Here is a 19,807-nt window from a genome sequence, read left to right as displayed (position 1 = left end):
TTAGCATACAATACACAATTCTATTTTATTATGATATGCTATAGATAAAGAGCATTCCATTGTTGCCAGAATAGATCATTTCATAGACTTCTTCCAGCAAAACTATGTAAGAGATATGGGTCTATACGATGTATGTATTTTATTATTTTACTAAATGGTATTTTTTCATTTCATTTTGTAGGAACTGCTGGCAGTTGTTTACGTCGCTTCAGTACAATGCCTTTCATGTTCTGTAACATCAATAATGTATGCAACTTTGCTTCCAGAAATGACTATTCTTATTGGCTTTCCACTCCTCAGCCTATGCCTATGTCTATGACTCCAGTTACAGGAGAAAGTATCAAACCTTTCATCAGCAGGTAAGCACTACAAATATTTGAAGTATTTGCTACAAAATCTACACTAAACTTTTGGACACTAGACAGTAGCCACTTGCTGTCTTAATTTAATTGTTAATTTAAATGTTTTTTTTTTTAATGAAGTATCTGTCTTGTATTATGTAAGTTATTAAGTGTGTTATTGACCCCTGAAAGTGCAGATAATAGATTCATTTTGATAATACTAACAAAGTACATTTAAAAGGAGATATTATACTCAATTATTCAAATACTAGCTGTGCTATCCATATAAGACAGGGCTGAAATCTAGGTAATCAATGTGGGCTGCAGCATATTCAGCATTAACATTTGCAGTGCACGATCTACTGGAATGTATTTTGAAATGTATGTATTAATAAAATACATAGCATTTTTCCTTCCAACAGATAGCACACGACAAACATTAGCACTGCTGTTACAAATCCTATACCGAATTGAATTTAGCAGAGGCATAGCAACTGGGTAAACACACAGTTATCTTTTTATTAAAAGTAAATAAGCTGATTTCTGTCCATCCAGCAGTTATTCTCTGTTGGACATATTCAACTTTAATGTTTGCAGTGTACCATCCATTGAAATGTATTTTGTAATATGTGTAGTAATAAAATGCATTGCTTTTTTTCCCACCAGATTGTAAATCACAAACATTAGCACCACTCCCATACCAAATACTGCATAGCAGAGACATAGCAACTGGACAGACACACAGAAAAGAAGTCACAGGGAGTGAGACCTAGCAAAAACGGGAGGTGTGAGGCAACAAACATATTGTTTTTGGTCAAAAACACTTTGACTATGTGTGTAGGTGCGCTGTCATGGCACAAAATGAAATTTGGCATGTGCCACTGCTTCTGATGATTTTTTCCTGATGCTTTTCTGCAGATGCCTCAGTAGTTCTGTGTGATGTTGCTGATTAACAGTCTATTCAGGGGGAAAAGTTTTATTAACAAGTATGTCTGAGAAAAAAAAATCTGAAAAGTAATGTGCATTATAACAAGTGAGCCACCATCTTGCACCCCTAAACACGAGGCTGAGTCTCAGTATTTTACCAAAAACAGCTTTATTCAACTCGAAACAAGAACAGCATGGTTAATTATTACAGCAGGAGCTACAACTCTCCTGTACACTAACACAGCAAACAGGCATAGTTGGGGCCAGGTCAGTGGCCAAGTTATACTGTTCCCTGCATTTATAATGTTCCTTGCATGACCCATCAGAGTGGTGCATATAGATCGATCTCAATTGGCACGTAGTTATTTCCGCGGCACTATGCCACTGCAGTGAGAACCTGTGGTTCAACCTGTGGTGAAACAAGCAGTCCTCCTCAGATGCGGCAGTCGCACTTCGGCATGTTGTCCTGTTGGAGGAGGACCTAACCTTACATCAAACCCCCCCCAGCTTTCTCCACACTGGTGTGGGCAAAGCGACTGTATAAGCTGGTCTCAGCCAGGCAGGAGAGAATGTCAGCATTGGTGTGTGCAGTTCTGGGACGGTGGTGAACATTAAAAGTGGAAGCTTACAAGCTAATAGACTACTGAGTGAGCCGGGCGTTCGTATCCTTCTGTTTGTGTCAGTCACCAAGGTAAACCGCCATCCTCAGAGGTAGTTACAGAGGACCTCCATGCCCACTTAATCACCAAATACTCCTTTTCAATAGTAAAATAATTATGTTCCCTATGTAGCAGATTTCTGCTGAGAAACGTGATGGAGTGTTCTTCCCCCTCAAAAAATAGTGAGAGCACTGCTCCTAAACCATAAACACTTGCATCCATTTGCAGAATAAATTCCTTTGAAAGGTCTGGAATGCACAGAACTGGGAATGATGATAAAATGGCTTTTAGGTCTGAGATGGCTCTCTCACAGGCATCGGTCCAAACAACAATTCTTTCTACCCTTTGTCAAGTCAGTGAGGTGGGTGGCCCGATGCACAAAGTTGGGAATGAACTGACTGTAAAACCCTGCAAGTCCAAGAACATCACAAACCTGCCTCTGTGTTTCCTGACATGGATATGCAAGCACCTCCCAAACCTTGTCCATTTGAAGTTTGAGTAAACCCTTCCCCATGGAATATCCTAGATAATGGGTTTCTGACAAACCCCGCCAGCCATAAACTGTCCAGCACTGTCCGAAGACATACGAAATGAGATTCCCATGGGGACGCAGGATCTGGTCCATCATCCATTGAAAGGTCAATGATGCACCTTGGAGACCAATAGCCCGTCAGGAGTGGCAAACACAGTGTTCTCGCAGCTGGACTCCTCCAAGGATACTTGCCAATATCCATTCGTGAGGTCTAGGGTGGAAATATATGAGGCCTGCCCAAGCTTCTCCAACAGCTCGTCCACACGCGGCATCAGGTGTGCATCAAACTTGGAAATCTTATTCAAACCCCTAAAATCAATACAGAACCGAACCGAACTGTCGGGTATGATTGGGCTCCGCCACTCGCTTTTCTTCAGACAAATAGCGCCCAGCTGAAGCATCTGTTGAACTTCTCCACATATTGCTTTCCTTGTCGCCTCTGGCAGGTGATACAGGGGCACTTGTACAGTAACACTGTGGAGTGTTGTGATCTTGCATTCTGCAATTGTTGTCAGGGCAGGCACAGCCAAAAAGACATTGTAATTTGTCTCGATCACCGAGAGCAATTCTGTTTTCTGAGTGTCCACGTCTAAAGTGACTTACATTTGAGGGACCGCAGCAGACATGACCATGACCTCACACAGTTCATGCCACTCTTTCAGCAGGTTAATATGCAAAACCTGTACCTGGGGATATGCTCTCTTCGGTAACTGGCGGACCCAACCACTCAGCCCGAAATTTATGTGGATCTAACTGAATCAACACCAGCACCCAATCTTCCTTCTTAAACTCTCACAGTTTACTTGTGTTGTTATAATCACGTTTCTGCGCCTCCTGCTCACGCTGAAGATGCTCTACTGTAATAGCAGACAGTCTGGAAATCTTGTTCCTGCAGTGACACAACTCATCGACAAACCTGCTCCCTCTAGGTGTCGGACGAGTCCCTGTCCACTCATCTCTAAAAATGTCTAACACACTGCATGGTCAGCAGCCAAAGAGTAGCTCGAAAGGGCTAAGCCCAGTAGACGCCTGTGGAGAGACAGACACAGCAAACGGGTATAGTCGGGCTAGGTCAGTGGCCAAGTTATACTGTTCCCTGAATTTATAATGTCCTTTGCATCACCTATCGGCAACAGGGATGTATAGCACAATCTCAATCATAGTTGTTACTGCTGCGTTGTGAACCTGTGGTTGCCTCAGCAACAGACAAGCAGTCCTCGACAAATGCAGCAGTCATGCTTCGGTTCAGAAACCTCACAGCACTATTATAGAACAAATGTCAAAATATGCATTCAACCACGTCAGCACAATAGCACTCATCAGACTGGTTAATAAGACTGTAGGCTCCCCAACTCCAACTCCTTTTTGCTTTGAAAAGGGAAACAAGAGAGTTAGAAAACCGCTCAGAACACAAAAACATTGGAAGGAAGAAGTTTAATGATAAAGTACAAAAGTAACTACTAAGCGTGATCTCTTGCATCAGCGTAGCAGCTATGACTGATGGTGAGAGGTCTTAGTGTGCCAGCAAGCTGCCATCTGGACTGGGTTACAATTGTGAAAAAAACAAAAAAAAAAGGGAGAGAAACAAGACAACATTCTGGGTTTCCTTTAAACAACATTTCTTTTCCATATTATACATTTCCACAGTTATAAAAAAGAAACTTAAGACTTAATATTTCCTAGTTCTCAATAATCCCTCAAATGCAGGACCCCCTTCTTAAAAATACAGTACCCCAATAAAACTGAATAATTACCTACACTTATTTTTAATGCAAAAAACTAATCTTGAACTATGAAATAAATTCAACATATTGTATCTTCCAATTAACAGAACATAAACAATGTTAATACAAAACTTGACTTACACAGGCAGTTTGATTTTTGCACTGCTTGGCATATAAATATTGTTTTATATTTATTGGATGCACCATTTGTTGTTTTATCACCTGTGAGTGCATGTGGGCCTATAAGATTTAATGAGAGATACTGAAACCTATAAGATTATAAATTAGTTTTTGTACAGTTCCAACCCTGATATTGTAGCTTGCCTCATTTCATGATATATCCATTTTTATGCAACAGTTCCAGCACTGATATTTTACCTCATTTGATGATAATCCAAAAAAGCACCTGCTATTTAATTATTGACAGCATTTTTATTATATTTTTATAAGCAGTGAGTGTCTACATTTTGACTAAGGGTTTGTTTGGATTGGTGCTGTTTGTTTACGTGTGTTCTTAAAATTTGAGGTCAATTTTATTAGGTGACAATCTTGTACAGGATTCTGAAGAGTTACAAGGTTAAGTTATTTTAGTTGTTATAATTGTTAAACTAAAGTGTTAAGCAGTTATGTTATACTTAAGATTTCAAGGGAAACACTACCTAGCCTACTTTTGTGCTTACATTTGACTTATGCTATGTTGCACTGTATACAATGCTGTGTCACTACTATTGCACTGTAATGCTGTGGCTGCTGGCACCTTGTGGCAATAGATTCACACTTAGAATTAGGTAGTCTGTCATCAATCACAGTAGCTCACTGGAAAAGGATGAAAAAGCCCTTTATTTTGTTTGCACTAATAAATGATGCTGCCTACAAGATCCCCATTGTTCAGTATTTTTTTTTCTATATCATCTATACTAATAAAAGGCAAAGCCCTCACTGACTGACTGACCTGCTGACTGACTGACTCACTCACTGACTGACTCACTCATCACTAATTCTCCAACTTCCCGTGTAGGTGGAAGGCTGAAATTTGGCAGACTCATTCCTTACCGTTTACTTACAAAAATTAGGCAAGTTTCATTTCGAAAAATCTATGCCTACTTTCGTATACTGTATACGGCCATAGCGGGCAGCTCGTTCGCCGTGTGAGGCGGAGTTGCGTCTTGCGTCTCGCACCATCACGCCTCCCACGTAATTGAGTGCCTGCCCATATAAGGTCGTCCCTCAGCGGCAATCCAATAGAAACACTCTGCCACTAAATATTCAGACGAAGATGAGATAGTCAGGGTGGTGTTTGACACAAACTCAGCGAAACTGCAAGAGAAACTTTTAAGTACCGGGTCTTAGCTAACATTAAATAAAGCCGTGGACATCGCAAGATCGCACGAGCGGCTCATGTGAACTGACTATGAACGCAGTACGCAGAGAGCAAGCAAGACCTCTAAAGAGTGCGGAGACTTTTGATTGCGTGAACGTGTTTGCAAAAGTGGCGTCTCCTGCACTGCAAAAATACTATAAAAGTCGAGCAGCCGGCGCACATTGCTGTGCCGGCCTTTGAGACGCTGACTGCGCTTCTTCCTTAAGTGAAAGTAAGCACTTTAAATTTTTTCCTCCTACCCCTGAGCTATAGCCCAGACAACTGCAAACACGGGATCCCATTTCTAGACCGCGGCAAACTAATATTAAGGCGCTTCGCATTTTCTTTTGCGCGTATACGATTATGAGGTCATCAGGTCAGATTATGAATACATGCACAGGAGTGGAGTACCGACAGTGCCATCGCGGCCAGTTAATGGCAGGGTCGTCTCTACAGTCTACTCGAGACCCGCCGCGACGCTCATATCTATCGTCAGCAAAGACGTCTCTCTACACTATATTAAAGAAAAAGGCAAGTTTCCTTTCTTTACACCTTTTTTCTTTTATCCCAAACCAAAGCCTTTCTCTCTTAACACTGCAAAGGACACAAAACCAATTTTCTTTAATTGCTGGTAATGCCGGTAAGGCACATTACCAGAGGCAGAAATTTGGACGTTCACATAGAAAATGTCATTTCTATATCACAGCCGTCGTGTAGCACCTTTCAAAAGGGATCAACTACCGAGAGATAATCCATATACATTTTAGCTGCTGTTAGTACTACTTACCTGTTATGTTATACTGTCTTTAAAATGTAGTTTACCCGAAACCACTCCAGTAGTGCTCAATGTATCTTTACTTCTTAAAACATTAATGTTTTACTGTTTAATAACTTATAGACTACATGTTATTTTTTTCCCTTGCACTCAGTGACCAAAGCCAATGGGTAATCAGCTATATATATATATATACACACATATAGACACATACATATAGACACATACATATATATACACATATATATATACCTGTGTGTATATACTGTATATATATTGTGAACCTTGACCCGGACACAGACAGACGGACATCTTTTGTTGCACCCAACACACGTTTATTTATAATATTTACAGGTTCAGTTCAGTGCACGCCCCAGTGCCTCCAGCACCGATCCCCCAAAGTCCAGGCCTCACAGTCCTGATGCCTTTCTCCTGGCCGCCTCCAGTCCTCTCTCCAGCTCCGTCCTTCTTCCAACTGACTTCCGCTACTGAATGAAGGGAGACAGCCCCTTATATAGGAACCCGGATGGGCTCCAGCTGCTTCCCGGCATTCCTCTGCAGACATGCCCCAGTGTGGCAGAAGTGCCGGCTGCGCACCCGGAAGCCCTCTGGGTGTCCCCTGTCTTCTTCCCCCCAGCACTTCCTGGTGTGGCGGAAGTGCTGGGCTCCAGGTTTCTTCAGGCACCGGTGCGCCGCCTGGCGGTGGCCACGGGCCCCTACAGGGCTGGGCTTCCAAGCCCTCTACCCATGGCCCCAAATACAACCAGGGTGGTCACCCCCTCGCGGTCTGGAGGAGGTACAAGCCCTCCTCCGGTCCTCCTGGGCGTCCTGGCTGGGCTCCACCCCCAGCCGGATGCCACAATATATATATATATATATATATATATAAATACACATCTATCTACGGTACATTATATATACACACACATATATATATATATATATATGTGTGTGTGTGTGTATATGTATGTATGTGTATATATAATATATATAAATGTATATGTGTGTATATATATATATATATATATGTATATGTGTATATATGTATATATGTGTATATGTGTATATGTAGATATGCGTATATATATGTATATATGTAGATATGTATATTATATATATACAGTATATACAGTAGATATATATATGTATATGTAGACTGAAACCAATTATGACAGCAGCAATCCAAGCTGTGAGAAAACCCTAAAAAGGAGGCGTCAGACGTTGTGGTACATTTTCTGATGCAGCTAGATGAAAACAACTTCGTGACGCTGCCGCCAAATACTCGCAGAAAAATCCACAAGTTAATAGACACACTGTCGCTAAATACTCGCATAGCGATTTGGGTAGTGAACTTTTAGATGAATGAAACCTGTTATCTTTACAACGGTTGACAGATACGGAATGTAACTTGAACACAACACGTCCTCCAAATACGAACCTGATTGAAAGAAATAATGATAATCAAATCCTTCATGACAGCAACACTCATAACAGTGACAAAACAATTACTTTGACAATCATGTTACGTTATTTTTAAAATGTTAACCTTTTCTTTTTCATAACTTCTTTAACATACGACTTCTCCGCTGTGAAACGTGGGTATTTTGCTAGTCATAAATAAAGGTATTGTCATGAATATCATTATTGCAAATTTCCTTGAAATATCGTGATATAATTTTGAGGCTATATCGCCCACCCCAAGACCCCACTCATTTATACAGTGTATATATTATGTATGGAGACACCCTGAAGCTTCACAATCAGCATCTTAATAGGTGTTTAAGAAGACTGAGTCAGTAGGCTTCAAGTTAAACCATGACAAGTATGTGCTGAGACAAAGATAGATGCACTTCCTGCGACAAGTTATTGACAAATCAAACATAAGGCTTGATCCTGAAAAAGTCAACAGTAATCCATGAGCTCTTAAAATGGGTTTTAGGTATTCTAATTACATGGACACAAACATTTTCAACCAGTCAACATTGAGCAAAGCTATTATATGAACAGTTGGACATGACACCACTCAAGCTTTCTAATTTATCTTACTTAGTACTTAGTACTCCTGAAGTTCTAGAATATGAATTGAGCTACTTCTGTTTCAGTTGATGCCAGCAGCTGTGACATAAGTGATATACTGTTTCAATTGCAAGTTAGAAATTAGACGCCAGTGGTGTTTTGTCAGCATCGTCTGTATGATTGAGTGTTCGTGTAAGCTGACAGAAATAGATATGTGGGTTCCAAAATTAAATTGACTGCTAATGGTGTATCCAGGAAGCCAGTTTTAGTGGCAGACATCCTATTGGTAAATCTACTACTTGTGCATGAAAAAGGAGAACAGCACTCATTCAGAAATAGTGTGCTACATCGTATTCATAGTTGATTATATACCAATAACCCCATAAAAACCTACAGACTATTAGGACAGTAATGCTGTCTCGCCCATGTTCAGTGTAAAAAACCACAAGAAACAAAAAGGTATACTGCTGTGTTCAGCAGACTGTTATAAGACTGTGAACAGGTTGAATCGCTGAAAAAACACATTTTCAAAGTGATAGAAATGATATCATTCTTTACTTATCAAGTCCTTGGGCCTCATGTATAAATTGTGTGTACACACAAAAATGTTGCTTATGCCAGTTTCCACGCTCACATCGTGATATATAAAAACTAAACTTGGCGTAAGGTCAAACCATAGCTTATGCAAGTTTTTTGCTTGATTTTGTAAACAGGCAGCAACCAGCGTGAAAGTAGGACTACTGATCCTGGTTGGCTTCCCTTTATTTTTTAGATTCACATCCCTGACGCAACTTTAGCAAATACACTGACATTAACCACATAGTACATAAAGCAAAGCACAGCACAGTCCTCTTAGCATTCTCTCTCCTCTCCACCTCCACTCTTCTCCTCAACAAACTTCGTCCAATTCCTCCATAATCTAATGGAGTGAGGCAGCTCCTTTTATTCAGGTCCTGGGAGTGTTCCAGGTGGATCAAAATTACCTGGAATCACTCCCTGGTGTGGTCGAAGTCCACTATAGGCCTCTGCAGCTCCCCCAGAGCCCAGCAAGGCTGTACCAAACTCCAGCTCCCAGCACACCCTTTAGGAATCCGTGGTGCCACAGCCACCCTGGGGAGGTATTGCCTCACCAATCCCCTATCCCCTAGTCATTCCATTCTATTGGTGTCCTGGCCAGGTAATGGCCATGGCTACCCATCACAAAGTGTCTAGCCAGATCTGTTTAACCTGTTGGAAAATTACATTTTGTACATTTTCACTTCCAATTTCAGCTTTTCCCTGTCAGTGTAATGCAGTGTAAGCCAGTAATGAACCACAGAACACCAGTAGCGTGTGTTGTCATGGCAATTTATGAAAAAGCAGATTTTGTACAAGGAATGCTGTGATCACAAGACACTATACAGATCATGTTCTGTTTTTGCAATGAATGCTGTCTGTAACTTAATGCGTTGAATTTCTGCTGCATTTCCTCACAGGTTTACAGAATGAGTTTAGTGTAATATCTCCATTCTGTGACTGCATAATCAGATTGTGAACATTGTGGGACTTCACTCATGTTTTTTATACCAGATTCACCACTGTTAATCCATCCAGCCATTATGCAACCCACTATATCCTAACTACAGGGTCACAGGGGTCTGCTGGAGCCAATCCCAGCCAACACAGGGCACAAGGCAGGAAACAAACCCCGGGCAGAGCACCAGCCCACCGCAGGGCACACACACACACCCACACACACTAGGGACAATTTAGAATCACCAGTGCACCTAACCTGCATATGTTTGGACTGTGGGAGGAAACCAGAGTACCCGAAGGAAACCCACACAGATACGGGGAGAACATGCAAAGTCCATGCAGGGAGGACCCGGGAAGCAAACCCAGGTCTCCTTACTGCGAGGCAGCAGTGCTACCCACTGCACCACCGTGCCTCCCACCTGGTAATTCATATAAGTTATAATACTTGTATTAACCGCATAAAGAAAAATATAAGATACAAAACCAATCAGAAAATGTTATTTTAGTACAATTTATTGAACAGATAAATTGTAATATTTTTTCCAGTCAGAATAGTAACAGTCATTATTGGTTTCAGTAAATTGTGGTTTAACAGTGTTGTTTTAAAATTGTGTTTTCAACAGGTGCACAGTATGTGAAGCACCAGCCATGGTCATTGCCATTCACAGCCAGACAATACAGATTCCTTCATGTCCACAGGGTTGGTCATCACTTTGGATTGGTTACTCTTTCATGATGGTAATTTACATTCTAAACGTTTCTTCCTGTTACTTTATCATATAGCACATCAGTTTAAAATGTCTGTTAGTTAAAACTGTATTTATTAACAAGGTGTACTACCATGATAAATGAAAATCTATGACTGAAAGTTTACCTTCTTTATCTACTGTATATGATGACATGAATGACAGATCATTGATATTTAGAAAGTGCAATACTAAGAAAGTACAAATGTTGTTTAAATAAACCGAAAATACAGTATGTAGTCTCATCCAGTGTCTAAAATGGATGCTCGAGACCACACTCCAAAGGATGCAGCATTTCACATTGAAACAAATAAAACAATTTCTTATTGTTTCAATTTGAGATATCTTGCATTTTAATTATCATGTTGTGGTTTCATAGAAGCAGAGTACACAATGTCTTAATATAAAAGAACAGAAAGAAATTAAAGAAAAGTAGTGTGCATCTGTGAAGACAGGTAACTCCAAGTCAATGCCAGTGACATGGCATGGCCTGTCACACACAGATGAAGGGAAGGAGTTTGATGCAGGTCTCAATAAAGGTCTGTCCTTCCACTGTGGTGAGGTCCCAGCCTACACATTTTATATACAACAGAGACTAAAGTACAGACTAAACCTGAGTCAAACTGAAAGTGGATACAGAAGTGAGGGATTATCACATTTGTGCCAAATATTATAACCAGGATCTCATCTATCATTTTTGTCTGAAACTTTGATTTCATCTCAACTAACTGCTGGCTATGAGACAGTACCAGAGTACGGTGCAGATGATAATACAGAGAATCTCTCTAATCTGATGTTGATAATGAATCTGGTGGCACATATGCAGGAAAAATATGAGAAAAATATGAAAGACCAGTGAAAAAAGTGAAAGAATACATATCAAGGTATAAAGAATGAAGAAATCTCTGAGGACAGTGGGTATCAGATTTGGGCTATTGTTCCTAGCTACGCATAGAGTGGTTCTTAATGAGATTTTAGAAATTAATTCTGTTATTTTTAAAATGTGAATAACTTAAAATATGGATGTGACGTCAATCTGTCATAAAGAAAAATGCAAGGAAATTCTTTGTTAAATTATATCACTCCTTTAATTATTGCTGTGATTAATATTAAAAATCTGTTTTGATATGTCAAGTATGTACAATATTGTTTTCTTGACTCAACTGGGTGTGCTTTTTTCTTCTGTTTTATTGTATGTACTAAAATTATATTCTATTATTACTAGAGCCACCCTTATTATTACTTGTATTGCCTAGGTCCATTTTTCCTTTTCTTTCTTTCAATACGAGTATTTCTGTCATAGTTACATTCCTTCATTACTAGTATATTCTATGTTGATATTATTAGTCTAACCATCACATAGCCAAGGCACATATCTCTATCACCTGTGCAATGTCATTTTATATTGCTTTAACACTTGACAATGCCTATTAATATAAACTTTTTTGTGTTTTTTTGTACTTTTCTGAGTTATTCTGTGTTTTTCCCTTTTGTGTGACACTGGTTTTCAGCAATCTCTACCTGTTCCAGGGATGTTGTGTGTTTTAGGTGTGCCATGCTTGGCATGTCAAAGGATTTGGACTGTGACATATGTGATGTTACACTCAGCTGGGGAGTAAGGTCGGGGAGGGAATGGAGAGAGAGAGAGATTAACTTAACTGCCTTTTTTTCTCAGTCTATGCCACTTTCCTGTTCTGAATTGTTATTGGTTACTTTATTTGTACCAAAGGCAAATATGTTATAAGTAAGTAAAATTAAAATATGAAGTGTTCCTATCTTTCTAATTTAACAAGCAGCCTGATGGGGATAGTTCAATACATTTTCTTAGTTGATCTTGTTCACCATCTTTCACACATTTTCTCTCAAAGGACAGATGTACAATTTTTGCTGGAGACCATATTAAACATTAAAGATCAATGTCGGCTGATAATGGAAATTGGTTTGCTCATATTCTTTATTGAAATACTGTAACAAAACCACAGGAGTGGAAATTGTAATTTGTAAGGTAGATCCATTTCATATAGATTGTCAGACTGTAAAGAGTGGTATACTGTATGATGGTGGTTTATCTAAATGTCTATCAACAAATACAGTGTCAATCAGGTCAATGCTGGTCATTTATTAGTGATAAAATTGCTTCACTTAACCATACAGCAAATAAACCAACTATACTCTACGGTAGAATTAAAAGGTTGATAGTGGAGAAAAAAGTCAGCAAATCTAATTGTTGTTCAGTAACTGATACTATATATGATTTTTTTTATTTCAATAGCATACCAGTGCTGGTGCAGAGGGCTCTGGTCAAGCCCTTGCATCTCCTGGATCTTGTCTGGAAGAGTTCCGGTCTGCACCTTTCATTGAATGTCATGGCCGAGGCACCTGCAACTACTATGCCAATTCCTATAGCTTCTGGTTGGCCACAGTTGAACTTTCAGAAATGTTCAGGTATTTTTAAGTAACTGTTTAACTATATTTGATTAGTCATACAGTATAGTTAAGTTTAATAATATTGCATATGAATGTAATAGTATAGTATTCTAAATAATAAGCCATTCACCTGCTTATCACTTTTAATCCCAAGTATATAAATAAATACAAAAAAACGTTTTTTTGATGCTCAAATTAATGTACAGTAAGTAATAAATTAGAACAAAAAATGTGGCTTACAGTTAGGTCTATAAATATCTGGATTTGAATATGAACTTTCATTAAGTTTGTCTCTGTGTACCACCACAATGAATTTGAAACAAAAAAATCAAAATGTGATTAAAGTGTATGCTTACAGTTTTAATTTAAGGGGTTCAACAAAAACAGAGAGTGTTCTTGTTTTGGATAAATGTTGTGAAAGGGGTTATACCTAAGTTAGAAAAGAATTCTGCAATCATCCAGCACAGTTGTCTTCATTGGTTGCCCAGGCCTTCTGGTGTTGCCAAGCTTACCAGTGCATTCCTTCTCTTTAAGAATGTACGAGATGATTGATCTGACCATCCTGGTGTTTCTACTGTCTCTCTGATGGGTTTGTTTTCTTTTTTTGCCTAATGATTGCCTGTTTTTACTTGCATGGGCAGCTGTTTGGATCTCATATTGAGAGTTCACAGAGACGTGTTCCAAATGCAAGTTCCACACTTTGAATCAACTGCAGACATTCTACGTGCTTAGTAGTTAATGAAATAATGAGATACCTGCTCACACCCGGGTATGAAAGTTCTTGTCAGTCAATTGCCCAAACACTTTTGAGCCACCTATACGTGGGGGGCCATGTATAAAAATAGTTTCATTCCTCAATGTCTCATATGATATTTTAGTTGAATACATGTAAAATTCCATTACAACGAACTCCGAGGGACCTAAAAAATATTTCATTGTAACGAAAATTTTGTCGTAATGAGATTCTGTATTTGTTACTATAGTGCTTTCTTTAACTTGCGTCCAGGTGTTTGCAATCATTTCAATAGCTTCTTTCGTGTTAATTTTAATCTCCTCCTGCCTACAAGTTATGCTGACGAGAATGTTTCTCAGCATTTCCTTGCCATAATACATTTTCAGGGTGCAAATGATGCCTAAACCCAAAGGCTGAAGCACTGCCGTGCAATTGGGTGGGAGGAATTCAATGCAAACATTATCTAAATGTGGAAGCATGTTGTGTGCAACACAATTATCAGAGGCTGAATCATCCTTTTCTTCTTCATATTGTGAGTTTGAGACCCCCCCCTCCACTCCCCACCCAAAGGGAACGACATGCTGAAGTGCATCCTAAAGCGCGATTATAGCGTCTGTGGAAGATTGTTTGTCTGTTGCTGGGGCAGGGCAATAGGAGGCTCACATTGCTGCACTGAAGCGCCACAGAATCAAATCCTAAAAGATCGGGGTCGTGCTATAAGTCCCTGTCTTGCACCCCAAAACACGAGGCTAGTCTCAGTACTTTAGCAAAACCAGTTTTATTCAACTTGAAACAGGAACGGCACAGTGATTTATTGTAGCGTGATCTGCCACTCTGCTATACACAGACACAGCAGTCAGGCAGGGTCGTGGCCAGGTCAGTGACCAAGTAATCCTGTTATCTGCATTTACAATGTACGTGCTCCTAACCTTGCATCACCCATCAAGATCTTTTCTGTTTAATTTGGCAAAGAGACGCAGCATAGTTGTGAGCCGGCTGTTGCACGGTACAGACCTAGAGATTGCTCTTCGGGATGCTCTTCAGCGTGCTGTCTAGTTGGGGGAGTCCTAAGAGAGTTTACAAACCTCACATTTTCTTGAATGAGTGCTGCATTAATAGGAATGTTTCTTAAACAAGCATCACTGAACCACATAAAAACTGCTTTTTCAACAACTTCAAATGCAGCAGTTCACATACGTTTGCAAACCAAGATTTTTCTTTGCTGCTCGGTCTTTCAAGAAAGTTGACAGTGTCGATGGCGAAATTCCGAATTCACCGGCAACATCTTTTTTCTTTTTGCCGCAATCGAGAGCTGCAAAAAATTAAAGTTTTTTTTTCTTATATGAACTGTTATATAAGAAAAACATGTCTGCCGTTTCTATAGGAGGGTGACAGTGAGTTAAATTCCAATAGATGTTTTTCAGATGCTGGCAAGCAATAAGCAAAAGGCATCACTGAAAACCGCAGGAAACAAAAAAGGAAAAAAAAAACAGTAAGAAGAAAGTTTGAAGAAAAATTACAATGTTTCTATTTCTGGGGATCTTTGTACACAGCTGAGCTGTGACCACAGAACTAACTGGTCTGCTAATGATTCATTCAGGCATTTCAAGGTCTTTTGTTACTTCGTTGTAATGGAAGTATGTGCTGAATGTACTTCGTAGTAACACGATTTCTATAGACTCGTGTCATATGAGGAAGCTGTCGGGACCATAGAAATAATTCGTTGTAATGAAAATTTTGTTGTAAAGATATTCGTTGTAACGGAATTTAACCTGTACTCTGAATTAATGCTGAAAGTCTACACTTCAATTCCTGTATTGATTTCTCCATTTCAGATCCTTTGTTGTGGCATACAGAGCAAAAATTATGAAAATTGTTTCACTATCCAAATACTTATGAACTTACAGTATCTGTATGTGGTCAAAGCAAAGTTATATCATTAGAGCTGTGGGTAGAAAGATGGCACATTTGAAAGAACTGCTATCTTAAATTTCCAGCGACCTAAGTTAAAGTCTACTAGGCCAGTCATTCGTTCCATATAATTTGCACATTCTTATTGTGCCTGTCTGAGCTTTCAGTGGATGCAGTGGTTTCTCTCAACATCCCAAGGACTGGTGTATTAACTTGGTGAATATAATATTTACTCAATGGGAGACAATGTTGTATTTGCATGCAGTGGATTGACATTTAGTTTAGGATTTGCTCTGTTTCCTAAAATGCATGGATTAGTGCCTAATTAGAGTTTTGCCAGTATTTGAAAGCTTTCCATTTTTACTTATTTAAAGGTAGCATTGGCCATTTAAATCCCTGTACACAAGAAGCCCTATTTGTTTGGACAGTGCACCACTGCTTAGTGTACACTCTAATGTATTCATTCTCATAATGCTGCAAGTTTGTGGCCTTTTTCTGCTAAACAGGAAGAGTCTTGATTTACCTTCTATACTACTATGATGAGATGACTCCCTTTAGTACTTAAAAATGTACATAATAATTAATTCACCGTCAAGAAACAACTAAAAAATTGTTCTGTTTATGACAGTGCTTCATTAAACCTGTCTATGGCCACCACTTTCCATAATGTAATCACTGACCATCCTTAATTATTCAAACCCTTTTGACACCTCCTTTTATTTATTTGTTTGTTTGTTTATTTTGCATATCTTATTTACTATATGTATGTATACTTTTTTCTTTTTGGAAAGTACCCCAGTATATTCTGTAAATGAAAGTGATTTCCTGCCTCACAATAACAATCGTTATTTATCTATAAATTTATAAGTGAAATTAGTTAAAATAAGTACACTTCTCTTATTGTGGGGTGTAGAAGGCAAAAAATAAAACTGAGCTAGGCTAAAACAGCATTCTTATCATTTCTGTCGTTTTAACTGCCTTTCTAATTTAATTACCATTAATGCAATGAGAGTTTAGGCAGAATTGACTCCATTTATTGCAAAAAAAAAAAATTATATAGACTTATATATAATTTCACAGTGAAATATCACAGTGACTCACTAAAGAAGCTGACTTTTCAGGAAGCAAGAGTAGGTGGAAACTGAATGATCATTCAATATTTTTTAAAAGTGCAGCTTACCTGATAATGTAATCAGCTAAAATACCTATTTACAGTGTGTATAAAAGTGTTCACAGATTGGATGTTTTCATTTTATTATTATGCAATGTTGAATCATAGTGTATGTAATTTGTCTTTTTTACATTGAGCAACAGAAATATACTCTTTAATGTTAAAATAAAAATGTATCTTTACAAAGTAATCTAAATTATATATATATATATATATATATATATATATATATATATATATATATATATATATATATATATATATATATATATATATATATAAAATACAAAGTTGACTGACTCACACACTCATCAACAAATCACTATTTCTGATTTTGCTAAAAAGCTGAAATTTGGCAAGATGATACATCTAGGGCAGGGGTGGGCAATGTCGGTCCTGGAGAGCCACAGTGGCTGCAGGTTTTCATTCCAACCCAATTGCTTAATTGGAAATCAATCCTCGTCAATCCCAGACCTTATTTAATTTTATGGCTTGTTGCTCTGCAATGTAAGGTCCTATATTGTAGGATATCATCCAAATGATTTGAAGCCTAAAAAGGATAATTTTCAGTCTGTCACATTTTCTATTAAGTGTTTTATTAAATCAAACAGTATATGATGAACAGACACAGATGTACATGGAAACAAGCTAGATGGAGAACTGTTGGCTGCTTTGTCATTTACATCTTATTGTTAGTAAGGAGCCATTAAAACAGTGAATGCAGCTGTTTAAGATTGAAATAAGCAATTAAGGGTGGGTATCCTTAACAAGCGAGATCGCTATAATGAAACATCAAAATGTCACTTAAGCCATAAGTGCTTCGTCAGCAATAATTGACTTCTCATTATAAGAAACGGTTGGAACAAAAACCTGTAGCCACTGCGGCACTCCAGGACCGACATTGCCCACCCCTGATCTAGGGCAATAGATATCTACTTAAAAGAGATATTTTAATAGTTAGGGATAAAAAAACAACAAAATCCCATAAATGCCCCAACAAATCAGATTGAAATTTGGTGACTTTGTAGAATAAAGAAAATTAGCCAACACGTTATTTGTATTTGTTGATATTTGTTATTAATTATGCTGTAGTGCTTGGGACATTCTAACCCACGACACTAACAGTGACCACACACAGAAATGGGGCATGCTGCTTTATACAACTGAAGGCTGTCAGCAGAAGTTATAAAGAGGAGGAATGTCTGTGGAAGCGTAAAGAATACGTGTTTAGCAAGCACTTTTGCCAGGCACTGTGAATGTGAGCATTGTCAGTTTCATGCATCCGATCTAGTAAAAAGGGCGTTTAATTTGGGCTCAATAAATAAGTGGTTATAAATATCTCATTTAGAAGGTGGTATTTAATAAAAACAATAAAATATTTGACTTTTTGTCTCTAATAAAATAGATATTTAATTCTAAGGTTTGTGCTTTGCATTTGCATTAAAGAACTTAACCAACCAAAGGATTCATTGTTTTTTGAATATTACTCCTAATATGATTGAAATGCATTTTCTAACCTTAATCTAATATTTTTATTAAAACAGCAAACCTCTGTCTGAGACACTAAAAGCTGGTAATCTGGCATCTCGAATAAGCCGCTGCCATGTCTGCATGAAGAGAACATAGATGAAAGCAAGATTCATCATCCTTTCATATTAATGGTGCTACTGTACAACAAATTATAGATTTGTCAAAATAGATTTTTATTAAAATGTACCTCAGAAAAATGTCACATTTAAAATATGCAAAATACTGTATGTTTTCTGAAACAAAGAAAATGGAATAATGTTACTTATTCTGTTGTTATTGCATTGTACTCTATAGAGCTGCCTGTTTTTAGACTTTTAATGTCTTCCATACGAAGTATAAAAACTTTTCTTTTTCATCTAAAAGAAGAAATGCACTGAAAGCGTACATTATAAGACTGCATTTTACATGTTTTTTTTATTTTATGCAATGGTGCTATACTAACACTACTGTATTCCAGAATTTTGAAGTGTTTTTTATCCTTGTAAGTAAATATAATGTGTATACTGAGTAAATATTGCTAAATATTAAATAACGAGAAAAAACATATTTGAATATCTGTATTCAAAATATTATTCAGTACATTTGCTGAAAAAATAACTGTAAAAATAAAAGGTTCTATAAATTATGCAGTATTTTATATATTAAAAAAGAAATTAAACAGTTTGTCTCTTGGTATTATTCTCTCTAAAAGCAGTATTTTTATAGATTTGTTTTGTTAAACAAAATTTTTCAGCTCTAATAAGGGTATCACATTTGATGTATTTTGTTTGTATTAAATTGATATTCAAGCATGTCAAATATACGGGTCTCTTTGCAGCAGTTTTATTCCCCCACCATTATGAGCAACCAGGCTGACCTGCCTGTACTGTCATGACAGCTAGCAATTCCTGCCACAGTGAGGCTCTGTAATTATTGATTTGGAAACATTGTTAAAAATAATAGATAAACTGCTAATCTGTGGTAATTTGGAACCTAATGTTAGGATTAATCCCAAGTATTTGTCGTTAAATGACTAATAAACAGTTTTCAAAATGTAACTATTTAATAAGTTATATTAAGTCAGGGTTTGTGCATGAGTTGAGGCAATGAGGTGATCTCCCTTTTGTAAGGATAGCTTTTTTAGTTAACTATTTTTAAAGATTACAAAATAATATGTTTCATTTTTAAAAAGGTGAGTATGAACCTTAATAATTGCATACACATCCAGTACCTTATTTATATATGCTAACTTTAATAAATGTGAGAAATATTTTCATTTTAAAAGTTTCAAATTTTTCGACACGGCTTACAGTGCTTTGCCACTTTGTGAGCATTTGAGAATCAAAATGAGACACGTGCATTTCGAAGCCCAATTTCAGTACATGATATTAGCATTCATTTTCCTGATTTGATTTTTACATACCACTCTAGGTGTCATCTATAGGGGTGCAATTCTTTAAC

The 19,807-nt window shown here is 37.8% G+C and overlaps 1 protein-coding gene across 1 annotated transcript in view; it reads left to right on the top strand.

The window, feature by feature from the left end:
• Positions 1-18,991, top strand: part of col4a5 (collagen, type IV, alpha 5 (Alport syndrome)) — a 481,130-nt gene extending 462,139 nt beyond the window's left edge. The window contains exons 48-51 of the mRNA XM_039765771.1: positions 182-359; positions 10,473-10,587; positions 12,868-13,040; positions 18,382-18,991. Of these exons, the coding sequence (XP_039621705.1) occupies positions 182-359; positions 10,473-10,587; positions 12,868-13,040; positions 18,382-18,463 (548 nt within the window). The 3' untranslated portion in view covers positions 18,464-18,991. The remainder of the gene's footprint in view (positions 1-181; positions 360-10,472; positions 10,588-12,867; positions 13,041-18,381) is intronic.
• Positions 18,992-19,807: the final 816 nt, after the last annotated feature.

The sequence above is a fragment of the Polypterus senegalus genome, chromosome 10, assembly GCF_016835505.1.
Source record: "Polypterus senegalus isolate Bchr_013 chromosome 10, ASM1683550v1, whole genome shotgun sequence".
NCBI lineage: Eukaryota > Metazoa > Chordata > Cladistia > Polypteriformes > Polypteridae > Polypterus > Polypterus senegalus.
The sequence above is the reverse complement of the archived record's forward strand: the minus strand, read 5'-3'. Positions and strand labels throughout refer to the sequence as shown.